Here is a 16,629-nt window from a genome sequence, read left to right on the forward strand (position 1 = left end):
TTTTCTGCTGTTGGTGTGCCTTCGAATTTTTCTGTGAAAAAAATGTGCTTTGGCTCAAAAAAGATTGATAAAACACTGCATTGTATTATTTAAAGGCCCACTGAAATGAGATTTTCTTATTTAAACTGGAATAGCAGGTCCATTCTATGTGTCATACTTGATCATTTTGCGATATTGCTATATTTTTGCTGAAAGGATTTAGTAGAGAACATCAACTTTTGGTCGCTAATAGAAAAGCCCTGCCTTTACCGGAAGTATGTGCGCGTGACGTCACGAAATACAGGGCTCCACACATATTACCATTGTTTTAAATGGGAACCACCAGCAGTAAGAGCAATTCGGACCGAGAAAGCGACAATTTCCCCATTAATTTGAGCGAGGATGAAAGATTTGTGAATTATGATATTGATAGTGAAGTAATAGAAAAAAGAAAAGAAAAAGCGACGGCTCCGGGCGACAGCAGTGTCAGCGTTTCAGATGTAATTAGACACATTTACTAGGATGATTCTGGAAGATCCCTTATCTGCTTATTGTTTTAATAGTGTTTTAGTGAGATTTTAAAGATTGTAAAGTAAAGATTGTAAAGACATACCTCGAGGTCGGATGGCTGCGGTGAACACACACTGTCTCAGAGAGAAGCCAAGGAGCCAAGCTCACAGCTGCTGCGGGACGACGAATAATCCACTGATGTCTTCGGTAAGATATATATCACAATTTCCCCATCCAAAAAAATGCTGGTTGACGTAGAGAAAACATGTTCGCTGCTTCAAAACAAACAAAGAAACACCGGCTGTATCTCGGTGCTAAAGACAGCTGAAATCCACCGCTTTCCACCAACAGCATTCTTCTTTATAGTCCATCCATCCATCCATTTCTACCGCTTATTCCCTTTCGGGGTCGCGGGGGGCGCTGGCGCCTATCTCAGCTACAATCGGGCGGAAGGCAGGGTACACCCTGGACAAGACGCCACCTCATCGCAGTATAGTCTCCATTATTAAATGGACAAATTGCAAAAGATTCAGCAACACAGATGTCCAAAATACTGTGTAATTACACCAGGAACAGAGACGACTTTTAGCTGTGTGTGGTGCAGCGCTAATATTTCCCTACAGTCCGTGACGTCACGCGTATGTGTCATCATTCCGCGACGTTTTCAACAAGAAACTCGCAGGAAATTTAAAATTGCAATTTAGTAAACTAAAAAGGCCGTATTGGTATGTGTTGCAAGGTTAATATTTCATCATTGATACATAAACTATCAGACTGCGTGGTCGGTAGTAGTGGGTTTCAGTAGGCCTTTAAAGCGCCGTCGACGGCACTGTAGACGTTATAGCAGGGGTCACCAACACGGTGCCCGCGGGCACCAGGTAGCCCGTAAGGACCAGATGAGTAGCCCGCTGGCCTGTTCTAAAAAATGTTTGAATTGTATTTATTTACTAGCAAGCTGGTCTCGCTTTGCTCGACATTTTTAATTCTAAGAGAAACAAAACTCAAATAGAATTTGAAAATCTAAGAAAATCGTTTAAAGACTTGGTCTTCACTTGTTTGAATCAATTCATTTATTTTTTTTACTTTGCTTCCTATAACTTTCAGAAATACAATTTTAGACAAAAAATACAAACTTAAAAATGATTTTAGGATTTTTAAACACATACAGTCTTTTACCTTTTAAATTCCTTCCTCTTCTTTCCTGACAATTTAAAATTTAAAGCCCACCAGGCTGCACCAAAGTTTTGGTGCCTTGTTGACACAGAAAAGTACAGTAGTGTATGCGCAAAAGCTATGAAGGTTGCGAGCCTGTTTGGTTCAACTTATCTTTGTGAATCAGCCTTTTCTGACATGAACTTCATCAAGAACAAACACAGAACACGCCTCACTGATGCACATCTGCAAGACTCACTCAGAGTTGCAGTGTCAAGTTACACACCAGAGTACAACACACTAGTTAACAACATGCAATGCCAGGCTTCCCCCTAACTAACAAAGAAACAGATAACAGATGAGGTGTTCAGTTCAAAGTGTGATATTATTTATTTAAAAATTTGAGAGTTCCATCCATCCATCGATTTTCTACCGCTTATTCCCTTTTGGGATCGCGGGGGGCGCTGGCACCTATCTCAGCTCCAATCGGGCGGAAGGTACACCCTGGACAAGTCGCCACCTCATCACAGGGCCAACACAGATAGACAAACAACATTCACACTCACATTCACACACTAGGGCCAATTTAGTGTTGCCAATCAACCTATCCCCAGGTACTCCGGCTTCCTTCCACCTCCAAATTTGAGAGTTGACTTTTGTATTTTACATGAGTTGTTATTTGTACAAACATGGTGCAAAGTAATTCATGATTTGATAAAAAATGTTACTGGTTAGCTTGTTAAAATGGGATATTGTGATCATTTGAAAATGTTCAATTTGAAAAATGAGCACTTAGAGAAAATATAAAAATAAAGTGTTGCATATTGATATTTATCTGTTTCTATATATATTTAATGTGAGAAATCATTAAGATGATCAGTGTTTTCACAAAGATAAATATAATTAATTATTAATAATAAAATATAGTTAAAGGTAAATTGAGCAAATTGGCTATTTTTGGCAATTTATTTAAGTGTGTATCAAACTGGTAGCCCTTCGCATTAATCAGTACCCAAGAAGTAGCTCTTGGTTTCAAAAAGATGGGGGCCCCTGCGTTATAGTATTTTTTTTTTTTGCAGAGCAACAGCGACATCTTGCGGCCATAAGCGCGCGTTACGTTTTATCACGCCCTTTTACCGTGTATATCCATGTATGACCAGTAGGTGTCATTGTTGAGCCTCTATCCAAACCATGCATCCAAGTCAGCCAAATAATTTTTCCTTCCAGCTGATTCCGACGCCATTTTTGTCGCGAACGTAAACAGTAGTGGGCCACTCGGTACTGACTTCTCACGTTTACTCGGACGACAGGGATTGTCCGCCCCTCTCCGCCAGTTTTCCCAAGGAAGGGCGAATTCCCCGTGACTTGAGCCGCCGTGTCAGCGAGGTGAGAACTACTACCAACGACGGACATTTTTAAAGGGCTGCCGTGAGACTAGCTTACACCTCATAACAACAATGATTATGTGTTTGCTTGTTGGTGTTAAATGTCACGATACAACCTGAAGATGTACGGCTTGTCGGGTAATAATGGTACCCTCACAAAAAAAAAAAAAAATGAGGTACTCGTGTGTTTATTATTTTCCCCATAGATGGAGGTGCAGCGTGGATTTCCTCACCGGGAGGGCACCGGTATTTAAACAGGGGCGGGGAGGGCATCGCTGCCTTTGCCCGTTCGAGATGGACCAAGACTATGAGAGACGTCTCTTAAGGCAAATCAACCTCCAGAACCTGCCCGCTGAAGCCCGGCTAACCAAGGTGAGATCCGCATGGATGATCATAACATGATGTACCAGAGGCATCCCTAGACCTAATACTGTATTGGGGCACACCTGGGGCACATGGATAAAAAAAACAACATATTCAGCACTTATTTATCATTAAAAAAAACAAATAGTTCTTTAAAATATTCAATCATACCAGACTATGTTGTCCAGATCAGTGTTTATCAACCACTAACCTGACTCTCGCCAGATCCTTGTCGTTCGCTGAGCTCCACACAAGGATTTGGGATTTCTCAATAGGAGATGTATTTCAGAAGGCAGGGGCCTTATAAAAAAAAAACATTGTATGTGATTGGATAAACCAGTACGGTGAAAGAGGGGTTAATGCATCTGCCTGAGTAGTCTTGGGTTCAATCCCGGGCTTGGGATCTTTCTGTGTGGAGTTTGCATGTTCTCCCCGTGACTGCGTGGGTTCCCTCCGGGTACTCAGGCTTCCTCCCACATCCAAAAACATGCACCTGGGAATAGGTTGATTGGCAACACTAAATTGACCCCAGTGTGTGAATGTGAGTGTGAATGTTGTCTGTCTATCTGTGTTGACCCTGCAATGAGGTGACGACTTGTCCAGGGTGTACCGTGCCTTCTGCCCGAATGCAGCTGAGATGTGATCCAGCGACCCCAAAAAAGGACAAGCGGTAAAAAATGGATGGATGGATAAACCACTTGTCCGTTATCTTGAACCACTCACATCGAAATCAACCCGTGACACTGATGAGAGCGACACTGGGAAATCCAAACCCATTTGGAAGAAGAGCCAAAACATCGTTCATCTTTTAGATAAGTAATACTCATTTGATGTCACAAAACAGTTGCAATAGCAGAATCAATGTCAGCACACGACTCCTCGCTCCGTGCCGTCATTGTTGTTTGAATCAAACAGTCGCTTCGGCTCTACGTCACATCTATGAAATCCCGCACGGTGAACCTGATTGGTTCATTATTTTTGGCTATCTGGAAGGAGTTTGCAATGCCTTCGAGCCCAGACCCATGTGTTGATCTCAGCGAACTACAAGGGTCCGGCGAGAGTCAGGTTACTGCGGCACACTAGTGTACTGTGAGATATTGTTTGATGTGCCGTGGAAAATTATGCATTATAGTCCGCAAGCAATGTGCCGAGAGCATCAGAGTAACCATGTAATACTTTTCCGTACTAGTAGGTGGCAGTAGTTAGCACATTGCTTTGTAAGCCTACTTTGAGACAAGAGAATGAATGATGGTTATGGTTAGAAGTCATATCGAACAATTGTGTCAGGTATTTGATGAGAACGACTTTCTATTGTCAATATAGGCTATTGAGTTTTGTTTTTTAACATTTTCTGCTGGTGGTGTCTGTCATGTACTGGTTACTCGCGTCACAGGACAATACCGGAACCATTGTAAGGGGAACTAAGGGCGGGGGACCCAGGACATGATGACATTTTCCTGAGGGAACTCTCCTGAAGGAATCAATAAAGTACTATCTATCTATCTATGTGTTGTGTGTTGGACACCTGGAAGTGGGAAAATAAGAGCGGATATAAAAGGCAGAAAAAGATTAAAAAAATGTTTTGGTGTATTACTAAGCTTAAATTGTAATAAGTGAACTAATACATGACAAGTTTGGCACACTACAATGGCGACGAGGATGGGATAGTGTTCCCCTGGATTTTTTCAATGAAAAAAATGTGCTTTGGTTAAAATAAAGGTTGAAAAACACTGGTCGAGAGCTTGGATCAATCACAGTTATCATGTGCAACCCAAAAGGGACAAGCGGTAGGAAATGGATGGATGGATGGATCCCACCTTTCCTTGTGACATAAAAAAGCCACATGATTGTAAGCTTCTTACTCACAGTTCCCACAGATGCACGCTGGACGCCAGTGGTTCGGGTTTGACAGTAGTTTTAATTTTCAATTTTGCTCAGGATCACGCTTTTCTGCTCGACTTTTTCAGTCTCACCAACAGCAGCCCCTTCTCCTCCGCTGGCCGTTTACTGTTAAAGACAACAGTTGATTAGATCAGCGCGTACCACCTGCCACATCTAATCAACTGCCAGCTGCGTCTCGCCGTCCTGCCCATGCCACGCCCACGTCTGAGGGTGCGCTGTCTCCAGCCACCCAGACGGGGTCGCTGATCTTTCTACCTGCAGTGTGCTAATCACAACTTCCCTCCACATACCTCCACCGCCAGACTTAGGCCGGGCCCCGGCCGCACTTACTCTGGGGCACCTTTCCGGGTGAGGTCAGTTAGTGGGCTTGTCAGGTCTGTAAACCGGGGGACAAACCTCCGGTAGTAGCCAACCAGCCCCAAAAACTGCCTCACCTCCTTTTTCGTCTTCGGGGTCGGGCAGGCCGCAACTGCTGCGGTTTTATCTACCTGAGGCCGCACCTGGCCTTACCCCAAGTGGTACACCAGATACTGTACCTCCCTCCGGCCAACCGCGCACTTCGCCGGGTTGGCGGTGAGCCCCGCCCGCCTCAGGGACTCGCGTACCGCTCCCACTCTCTGCATATGCTCCGCCCAGCTGTTCCCCTGGATGATGACATCATCCAGATAGGCGCCAGCATATGCAGTGTGCGGTTGCAGCACCCGGTCCATGAGTCTCTGAAATGTGGCGGGCGCACCGAACTAGCCGAACGGAAGGGTCACGAATTGGTATAACCCTTCCGGAGTGGAGAATGCCGTTTTTTCTTTGGACTCTGGAGACAAGGGAATCTGCCAGTAGCCCTTAGTCAAATCCAGTGTTGTAAAAAAACGAGCAGTGCCCAACCGGTCCAGGAGCTCGTCGACCCGGGGCATTGGATAGGCGTCAAAACGTGACACATCATTCACCTTGCGGTGGTCTACACAGAACCGTACAGACCCGTCCTTCTTCCTTACCAGAACTATGGGGCTACACCATGCACTGTGCGACTCTTCTATCACTCCCAATTCCAACATGACTTTTAATTCTTCCCGAACTACTTTGCGTTTGTGTTCGGGCAGCCTATAGGGCCGGGACCTCACCGTCACGCTGGTCTCTATGTGATGCTGGGTGAGAGTCGTGCGGCCTGGCAGGGGAGAGAAAACGTCAGCAAAATGTTGCTGCAATTTGGCAGCGTCTGCTTTCTGTGACAGCGTAAGGTGATTATCACAGCGGAGAGGGAAGGGCCGGGGGGAGGGGGGAACCTCCGGCCCCAGCTCCTCGCTCTCCGCTATCGCTGTCACCATGGAGACGGGCTCCGCTTACCTCCAATCTTTTAGTAGGTTGAGGTGGTATATTTGTGTTGCCCCGCCCCGGTCAGACCGCCTTACCTCATAATCCACCTCACCTACTCGTCGTGTGACCACGAAGGGTCCTTGCCACTTGGCGAGTAATTTGGAGCTGGATGTTGGGAGTAACACAAGTACTTTCTCTCCCGGTGAAAATTGTCTAAGTTGCGCTCCCCTGTTATACAGGCGCTGTTGACGTTCTTGAGCTTGGAGCAAATTCTCACGTGACAAGTGCCCTAATGTGTGGAGTTTTGCTCTCAAGTCCATGACATACTGAATTTCATTTTTTACTGGGGCTTGGACCTTCCTCCCAGCTTTCTTTAACCAGGTCTAGTACCCCCCTCGGCTTCCTGCCGAACAATAACTCAAATGGAGAAAATCCGGTTGAGGCCTGGGGAACCTCCCGCACTGCAAATAACAGGGGATCCAACCATTTATGCCAATTTGGTTTGTCCTCGTGTACGAATTTCCGGATCATGGATTTCAAATTTCTATTCATCCGCTCCACCAACCCATCTGTCTGTGGGTGGTAAACGCTAGTCCGAATAGACTTGATCCCCAATAAACCGTACAGCTCCTTTAACGTGCGTGACATAAAGGACGTGCCTTGGTCAGTTAGAATCTCTTTCGGGATTCCAACTCGGGAGATAATTTGAAATAGTGCCTGTGCTACACTCTTTGCAGAGATGGAGCGCAGTGGCACTGCTTCGGGATAGCGCGGTGCATAATCCACCAGGACTAGTGCAAAGCGATATCCCTGGGTGCTCGGGTGAAATGCCCCGACGAGGTCCATGCCAATTCGCTCAAACGGGACATCTATGAGTGGTAATGGCCTCAAAGGTGCTCTAGGGGTGGCCGCGGGGTTGACTAGTTGACAGTCCGGGCAGGCCGCGCACCACTGGCGCACGTCTGCCCGAATGCCCGGCCAATAGAACCGGTCCATTATCCGATTAAGTGTTTTATCATAGCCAATGTGTCCGGCCATTGGGTTAAAATGAGCCACCTGGAAAATCATTTCCCGACGGCTTTTTGGTACCAACAATTGGGTAATTTCCTCCCCTGTCTGAGTGTCACGGCTCACTCTGTATAGTCTGTCCCTAATCAATACAAAATGAGGGAAGTCCCGCGTTATTCCCGGGCGAACCCGCTGCCCATCAATTGCAATCACTTGGTCCCAGGTCTCGCGCAAAGTGTCATCTCGAGACTGCTCGAGTGGAAAATCATCCGTGAGGCGCCATCGGGGAAACCTCCTGGGAAGTCCCCGCCGGCCCCCCTTCCCCCTTCCCCTCGGCAGCGTCGGATAAACTCGCGTCGCCGATGAGAACAGCGCGGGTATCCCCTTTCCCTACCGTCCGTGAACGCACCCCTGCACATTGCTTCATTAACCCCTTAAATCCCGACCAATTTGTTCCCAAGATTAAGGGGTGCGCAAGGCACGAACTTACAGCCACCTTAACATTATGTTTTTAGCCCCTGAAAAAATTTTCCACCGGCACAACGGGATATGTGTGAATATCCCCATGCACACATTTAACCCGCACCCGTGTAATAAATGAATAAATGGGTTGTACTTGTATAGCGCTTTTCTACCTTACTCAACCTTACTCAATACCCCGGGTCGAACCAGGTTTTGGTGAATCATGGATTGTTCACAACCCGAATCCACCATCGCCCGGTGTATACTCCCTTGTATCCTTACCGGTACATAGTATGTCTCTCCCGGACCAGGGGAGGATGCCGGAGGGTCGTCCACCCGGATCACCTGCCCCACCTCCATCGCTGGACACTCCCGTTGCAGGTGACCCAGTCGTCCGCACCTCCAACACACCTGCCCCGGCATTTGAGCCGCTGTTTGCGGGGGAGACGCGGTGTCTGCAGTGGTCTGTCCCTGCGGAGGAGAAAGCAAATTTATGTTTCGTGGCCTGTGCCACGGCTGGGCCCCCTCTGGTGGTGGCCGCATTCTGCGCGGCGCCGGTACTGGCCGCTCCGCTCCGCCCTTCCTCCAACCTTCTCCCGCTGTACCGCCAGGTGGTCCTCCGCCAAGGCTACCGCCGCTGCTACCTCTTGTGGCCGGTGGTAGCGGACCCATGCCGATGTCCGCGCCGGGATTGCCTCCAGGAATTGCTCCAATATTATTTGTTCGATCACCTCTTCGGTGCTTCCGGGTTGTAGCCATCTGGTTGCCGCATCTCTTAATTGTTGCCCCATGTTGGGCGCCAATTGTAAGCTTCTTACTCACAGTTCCCACAGATGCACGCTGGACGCCAGTGGTTCGGGTTTGACAGTAGTTTTAATTTTCAATTTTGCTCAGGATCACGCTTTTCTGCTCGACTTTTTCAGTCTCACCAACAGCAGCCCCTTCTCCTCCGCTGGCCGTTTACTGTTAAAGACAACAGTTGATTAGATCAGCGCGTACCACCTGCGACATCTAATCAACTGCCAGCTGCGTCTCGCCGTCCTGCCCATGCCACGCCCCCGTCTGAGGGTGCGCTGTCTCCAGCCACCCAGACGGGGTCGCTGATCTTTCTACCTGCATTGTGCTAATCACAACCTCCCTCCACAATGATCAAAAAGCATTCTGTAAGAAACTGACAGGTTTTTGTTGTCCTAAAAATATATATATATATTTTTTTTTCCTCATATGGGAGGTTTTGTATTTCTGCCATCGATATTCAAAATCAAACGACTCAAAGTCCAAAAAAAAAAGAAAATAATAACATGATCGGGACATCATTCATTGGTAGTCAACTCATCAACTTTCATCTCTCCCTCACCTCTTCCAGCACTCTGTTGTTCCACTTTGTCAGGACAGCCGTGGAAATATATTTTAAAAAAATGTGATTGGGGTCGATATTTTTAACCATCTTTCTGGTGACAAATACAGAAATTTAACTATTTTTTCTGTCAACAAAACCAGATGCTTTGGCTGTAGCCATTTTTCTGGTGACAGAACAAGATGACTTTACTCAAAGACAAATCGATTAACAAGACGTGAAATAAACTTGAATGATTTAAAAATTTGGCTCACGGATTGATGATAGGGAAAAAGGTTTTTCTTCCTGAAGATAGAGCATTTGAGATCCACTGCACCATCCATTGGCTGTATCTATCAAATCACAGCAGCTTACTGAAAATCATCATGAATGCAGAGGTCCTGAGCAGAACCAGCAGACCATAACCAACATTAAGTTTCACGCTCACTGGAAATTGCTCGTAATTCCCTGGGGGCTCCCCTGTCCTTCAAACCAGTGGCACAACACAAGAACATTTCAGTATATATTGGTGCATATTTGAAGAATGTTCTTACCAAAGTACAATTCTGCCAGTGTTTTATCATTCAGCCAATCCAATGTAACCTGCCATGCCTGTCAACCTGCCTACTAAAAAAGTAAACTGCCATATGCCAAACGAACTGTCCTTTCCATTGTGCCCTGACCGACGCCCCGGGGGCGAATTAGACTACCTTTATAGAACCATACAGTCCTTTATAACTCTCCACAACATGGTCTTTAAGTATACCTTTGTACTACTGAAAAGAGTACAAGGTGATAACAAGGTCACATTTGCACCATTTTAGCCCTGAGAGTCCCTGCTTCAATAAAAATATTTAACTCCTAGACCTAGACCAGGGGTCGGCAACCCGCGGCTCCGGAGCCGCCTGCGGCTTTTTGGCAACTCTGATGCGGCTCAGCTGCACAATCGCCGACCCCCCAGATTGTTGCGGGGAGATTCCGGAATTCAATGCCTCTCCCGGACATCACCCGGAGTCAACATTCTCCAATTTTCACTCAGACTACAATATTAAGGGCGTGCCGTGATGATATTACTCTTAACGTCCTCTTGAATGTCATCGCGCCCGCCATTCATGGAATGCTATTTGCGTCTTCTTGAACGTCATCACGCCCGCCATTCACGGAATGCTATTTGCGTGCTGACCGGACACATGCATTTCGCTGCTTCTATCGGCACATGTATGAGATTGCAAGGCATACTGGGCGACACAGAGTTCACTGACGGTTGTGATATAAACAACTTAACACTCCTACTAATATGCGCCACATTGTGAACCCACACAAAAGAAGAATGACAAACACATTTCGGGAGAAAATCTTCACAGTAACACAACATAAACGCAACACAACAAATACCCAGAATCCTTTGCATCCATTACAATTTCTGACTATGTTATACACCCCGCGAGTAACAAACCCCGCTCACCTCAACCACGCAGGGAGGTGGGTTTGGTGCTCGCGGGGTGTATAACATAGTCAGGAATTGTCATGGATGCAAAGCATTCTGGGTATTTGTTGTGTTGCGTTTATGTTGTTACTGTGAAGATTTTCTCCCGAAATGTGTTTGTCATTCTTCTTTTGTGTGGGTTCACAATGTGGCGCATAGTACGAGTGTTAAAGTTGTTTATATCACAACCGTCAGTGTACTCTGTGTCACCCAGTATGCCTTCCAGTCGTGTGCGTGCATCTGCAGAAGCCTCTCACAACATGTTGCTGGACTGGCAAGCAGTTTGTACATGTTGTAGAAGGTGTTTAAGGCAATGGCTTCATAGCATGCCCTTATTCTTGTCATCTGGGTGACCACCAGCAGATATTGGCGAGAATAGTTGCGGTTCCCATTGTCTTCCTCATTTTCTGAAACGGGTCGAAATGGCTCTTTGAGTGGTAAAGGTTGCCGACCCCTGACCTAGACAAAAGTTATTTGTAGTTGTATTTCAAACAGGGTGTACTAATTGTAGCATAAGTAAAGCTAAGGCATTTACAGTAGGGAAGGGATTCATATGGCCCCATTTCTGGGGGGGCTCTTGCGTGAGAGAAGGGTGGGAGTGTTAATCGTTTTGTAATGCAGTCTGCTGAAAACACTGGAAAGTGCCACTCTACATAGCAACTGACGCTGTGGTCAAAGTTGCCACAAAGCACATTTTAAGATATTCAGTACTCTACTGCCATCTGACGAGTAAAGTGGACAGTGCACCCTCCTTGTTTGTCACGTTTTATGTGTCCGGTAAGCCACGATAAATGGGGCCATACAAATCCCCTTCCTGGAGTCCATCCCGGCTGCACTCGGGCGGAAGGTATAAAATGATAATGCCTCATTTATGTTATCAGCATCTTTGATCATTGCAATAATTTATATCCTACAAGCTTTTATGTACTGTATCATTATTAACATGTCTTGTGATGTTACTGCTGTGTGAAGAACTTTGCGTTGTATAAGGTTAAGGGGTTATAATGATTGTATTGTACACTTTTAGATCCATGCTGGTACCTATTTTTGAGAGTACATAGTTACATAATTGATGTCTATGTGATGGAACGCTTGCACTAGATCTCATTAGATTTTGCAAGTGTAGCTAATGACTGTAAATTGCGTGTGTGTGGCAAAAGTACACCACATCTGCATCTTTTCCAAGTAAATTACAAAGCAGTTGTTTTGACGTCAGTGTGAAAGTGTGACCTGCAGTCCGGTCAGCGTGAAGTCCGGAGACCGCTTCATCCCAACCCGTGCTGGAAGTAACTGGAGCATCAATTTCCACTATGCCAACGTGAGCCATTCAGCTATTAAAAACCCAGTCACCTGTCCAGGTGGTCAGATTCTATCTATCTTTTCTGTCCAGGAGAACTGTCGCTCTCCCACCCAGAATCCTAAAGCAAAGGATGCCAATTCAGATTCAGGCAAAGGTCAGTAAATGCACTTTGGTGGCTGTTAACGTGACCGGTGTCCTTCATAATGTTGCATGGCTTCCAACAGATACATTGGCGTATGCTGCTCTATTGAGGAATGAGTTACTAGGTGCGGCCATTGAGTCAGTGTCGGACCTTCACACGGATGAAAGACGGCGTGCCGTCTGCACTCATGACTCTCACGGCCTCTTTCGGGTATTATAACATTTCATTTAAAAATATGTGCGATGTAGTTGATTGTGTTTCCTCTCACCACAGTACACAGTCCACACTAAGAGAGTGCCTTTCGATAGCGATAACGAAGTGTCACCCTACTCTCTTTCGCCGCTTACTAACAAGAGGTATGACGCATCTCACTCGATATTACCTGTCACACGCTCCCAGGTACGCCACAGACACTTCCTTGCTCCCTTTAACTTTAGTCACAAGCTGCTACGCTCGCCTCGTAAACCGGCCCGGAAGATCTCCAAGATCCCCTTCAAGGTGCTGGACGCCCCGGAGCTACAGGATGACTTCTACCTCAACCTGGTTGACTGGTCAGCGGGAAACCTGCTGAGTGTCGGCCTGGGAGCCTGTGTCTACCTGTGGAGCGCTTGCACCAGCCAGGTCATACCCAACTATCCTAATTATCCTTTTTTAATTCACCGATTTTGTAAATGTGTATTCTTATACTGTCGTATCCACTTCCCCTGGCGGGCTGCGTCTTTTCCTGTTCACACAAATGATGTAGCTCGCCCAAAAATTAAGAAAAAGTTGCATTCGGGTCGCATTTCCATTTAGACCAGACCTAGGCAAATTAAGGCCCGCTAAGCTTTTCAATCTGGCCCGCCAGTCATTCACAAATAATTTTTTAGATCTTTAAGATGGAAACTGTAGCTGCCATTACTATGTGCACTGATGTTTTCAAATGACCATAAGTCTTGTACTATACAAAGTATTTCAATGGTTGGCATCTGCGCTTTTGCATGATATACCGGTAGTCAGGGACGTGCACATGATTATAGAGGGGCAGGGGCTCAAAGTCAGAAAAGGGCAGGACATTTTTTTTTGGTCCTTTACACAATATGGAAATTAATGTAAAATAAATTTTGCTAATAGGAAGCTAACTACTTAGCTGTGTGTCCTTTGTAGATAAAAGTGATTGCCATTTCTTTTGTGTCAACAAATTATTGTCATAATGAGTTAATTCACATTATCATAGGCTTGGAAGACATGAAAAGCAACAAAACACTGGTTTATTATTAGGCTATTTATTGTTAAAGGTAAGCACTTTAATATTGAACATTGAACAGTGCAACATGAACTTCGAAAAAAATAAATAAATAAATACCGAAATGGAAAAAACTTCAATGTGAAAATCTGTCCTTCTTCCCTTAACTTGATAAAAACACCATCAAGTTGAAACTTATGGTCTTTCTCACTTAATGCTCAGACTAAACAACTGAAAAGCAATACAACTTTATATCTAAACCTCTACTGTGAGAGAAATGTGATCCGCCGTAAACACAGTGCATTTTATTTTGAAAATCAACCCTGTGTTTTATTTTGTATTTTGTACACTACTTCCTGTCCCGCACGATCCGTTCTGAACTCTGCGGAATTGATGTGTCGTGCTCAATTGATGCGCCTTGCTCCGACGTCCGGCAAAAACAGAAGCTGACACATTGAATAATAGATTTAATACAGCGTTTTTCTGAAAAATTACCCATATTAGATGCTGAATAAGTGGACGGCAACTAGACCATAACTCACAGGTTCAAGTTGCTCCACTGTCACGTCTCTGCAAGCCGCAGTTGGCTCTCTATCCTCTCTCACTCACTCACTCGCCCTCTCTCTCTCTCTCTCTCTCTCTGGCGGAAGCTCAGGCTCAAACAACCCGGTATTACAAGAAAACGTGGAGTTTTTGTACCGCTGTTTTTTTGTTTTGTTTGTTTTTTTAGATTCCTAACAGGAATTTATGAATGTTGTTTAAAGAAAAAAAAAAGAAAAAAACACACACAGGCAGAGGGCACTTTTTAAGACGAGGTAAAAGCACCCATAGGGCCCTATGTGTGCACGTGCCAGCCGGTAGTAGTTACTATGGTAATCTTAGTCACAGCAGCTCAGAAGAGGCATTAAGTAATGTGGGTGGGGAGTGTTTCCACAGTGTCAGCCTGAAATGCGGGTGTCAGGGACAGACGCGTAAGGAGATTTTTACAACAAAATCCCAAAGCTTAGTGATGTATCAGATTGTAGGTGGGGTTTGTTTACCCTTCGTGTTGGTTTTTTGCTGTGTTTGTTGCGTTTCGCTTAATTGTAAGATTAGTTGATCGAGAGGGGGTGTGACGTTCACATGTTGTCAATATTCAGTGTTTTATCGTTCAGTTAATATTGTAAACCCCATATTCATTTTTTTCATGTACATTTTTAAATTCCATTCCGTATTTTAAGGCGCTCTGTCATAACGTTTTTAGCCTCCGATCAGACATTATTGTGAGGTTTTCTATTAGTGTTCTTAAAAATCAGATCTACTAGCCCCCAGACACATTTTTTTTTTTACATTTTGGCCCCTGAGTCAAAACAATTTCCCAGGCCTGATTTAAACTGAAGTCACTTTGAAAAGATCAAATTCCAATCACATTTGGACTACCTTCTGATGTGGCCCAACTGATGCGAAAAGATCTGATTTGAAGCACTTTGGCAAAAAAAATCTGATCTATGTTACTTGAGGGCAAAATAACAACAGATTTAGTGTGCCGTGTAAATGGGGCCTCTGTTGGTTTCTCAAAGGATTGGCCTCCCACTTTATCTACTAATCAAACAATTCATTAATGTATCAATATTAATTTAAAAATTAAATATATGTACCCACTCCATATCCATTTCTCGAGGGTTCTTCTGTTTTTTTTTTAAGTTTTTCATTGTAGGGGGATGTGGTTGTGAGTTTGTGTAGTCCTTTGAGTCATTATTGATTAAAAGCTATATAAATAATGTTTGATTGATAGATTGACAATTATGGTTTAATTTGCAGATAATTTTCTAAGAAGGACTAATATCTTTCAAACAATAGGAACCCCACTAACCTTGCTAGAAAAAAATACATAACAAATAAACATATTGTGCAAAAGTGTTTTTCATGCCTACCATTGTTCTCTGTTTGAGTAATTTTACTTGATCAAATATTTTCAAACAATCCACACTACAAAATAATAAAAGTATGTTGGATTCGTGCTCACATTGAATCTGATCAATAATGGGATCTAAAAATTGGGAAAACCTTAGCTGTAATTTCAAAAAATGTGGAAACAGTGAAGTGCTATGGATCAAACTTCAGGTTCAAAGATATGTGCTGTTTGTTTTTTTTATTGTGAAAGTATCTTTGTTTTGCGTTTTGTCCTCACAGGTGACAAGGTTGTGTGACCTTTCAGTGGACGGTGATTCTGTGACATCAGTATGCTGGAACGAGAGGGTAAGCTACATGAACTGAAGTCGGCGGTGTCGATGCAAAGCAAGAATAATACATTAATTTACACTGCATTTACTTACTGAATACTGACCATGTACAGTATGGAAGGGATTCATATGGCCCCATTCCTTGGTGGATCTCGCGTGAGAGGAAAGGGGGGTTATTCATTTTGCAACGCAGTCTGATGAAAATAATGGAAAGCGCCAATCCACATAGCAACTGACGCTGTGGTTAAAGTTGGAATTACCACAAAGCCCATTTTAAGATATTCAACCCTCTACTGCAATTTGGTGGCTAAAGCGTATAGTGCAGGGGTGTCAAACTCTGGCCCGCGGGCCAAATTCCAACCCTCACGATTTTCCCAGGAGACTCCCAAAGTGCAGTGCCCCTCCCGAAAATCTCCCGGGGCAACCATTCTTCTGAATTTCTCCCGATTTCCACCCGGACAACAACATTGGGGGCGTGCCTTGAAGGCACTGCCTTTAGCGTCCTCTTCAGCCTGTCGTCACGTCCGCTTTACCGCCATACAAACAACGTGCCGGTCCACTCACATAATATATGCTGCTTTAACACACACAAGTGAATGCAAGGCATACTTGATCAACAGCCATAAGGGTCACACTGAGGGTGGCCGTATAAACAACTTTAACACTTTTACAAATATGCGCCACCCTGCGAAGCCACACCAAACAAGAATGACAAACACATTTCGGGAGAACATCCGCACCGTAGCACAACATAAACTCAACAGAAGAAATACCCAGAAACCCTTGCAGCACTAACTCTTCCGGGACGCTACAAAATACACCCCCGCTACCACCAAACCCCGCTCC

The 16,629-nt window shown here is 44.9% G+C and overlaps 2 protein-coding genes across 3 annotated transcripts in view; one reads left to right on the top strand and one right to left on the bottom strand.

Annotated features, from left to right (window-relative positions):
- Positions 1 to 2,825: 2,825 nt before the first annotated feature.
- The window catches only part of fzr1b (fizzy/cell division cycle 20 related 1b), a 25,860-nt gene continuing 12,056 nt past the window's right edge, over positions 2,826 to 16,629 (top strand). For both annotated transcript variants that reach the window (XM_061890515.1, XM_061890516.1), the window contains exons 1-8: positions 2,826 to 3,027; positions 3,233 to 3,398; positions 12,111 to 12,212; positions 12,285 to 12,348; positions 12,419 to 12,546; positions 12,610 to 12,692; positions 12,774 to 12,957; positions 15,734 to 15,799. In XM_061890515.1, the coding sequence (XP_061746499.1) occupies positions 3,321 to 3,398; positions 12,111 to 12,212; positions 12,285 to 12,348; positions 12,419 to 12,546; positions 12,610 to 12,692; positions 12,774 to 12,957; positions 15,734 to 15,799 (705 nt within the window). In that variant the 5' untranslated portion in view covers positions 2,826 to 3,027; positions 3,233 to 3,320. The remainder of the gene's footprint in view (positions 3,028 to 3,232; positions 3,399 to 12,110; positions 12,213 to 12,284; positions 12,349 to 12,418; positions 12,547 to 12,609; positions 12,693 to 12,773; positions 12,958 to 15,733; positions 15,800 to 16,629) is intronic.
- LOC133545148 (importin-13-like) overlaps positions 8,910 to 16,629 on the bottom strand; it is a 75,821-nt gene continuing 68,101 nt past the window's right edge. The window contains exon 22 of the mRNA XM_061890512.1: positions 8,910 to 9,035. Coding sequence (XP_061746496.1) covers positions 8,969 to 9,035 — 67 coding nt within the window. The 3' untranslated portion in view covers positions 8,910 to 8,968. The remainder of the gene's footprint in view (positions 9,036 to 16,629) is intronic.

This window comes from Nerophis ophidion, linkage group LG28 (genome assembly GCF_033978795.1).
Source record: "Nerophis ophidion isolate RoL-2023_Sa linkage group LG28, RoL_Noph_v1.0, whole genome shotgun sequence".
NCBI classification, from domain to species: Eukaryota; Metazoa; Chordata; class Actinopteri; order Syngnathiformes; family Syngnathidae; genus Nerophis; species Nerophis ophidion.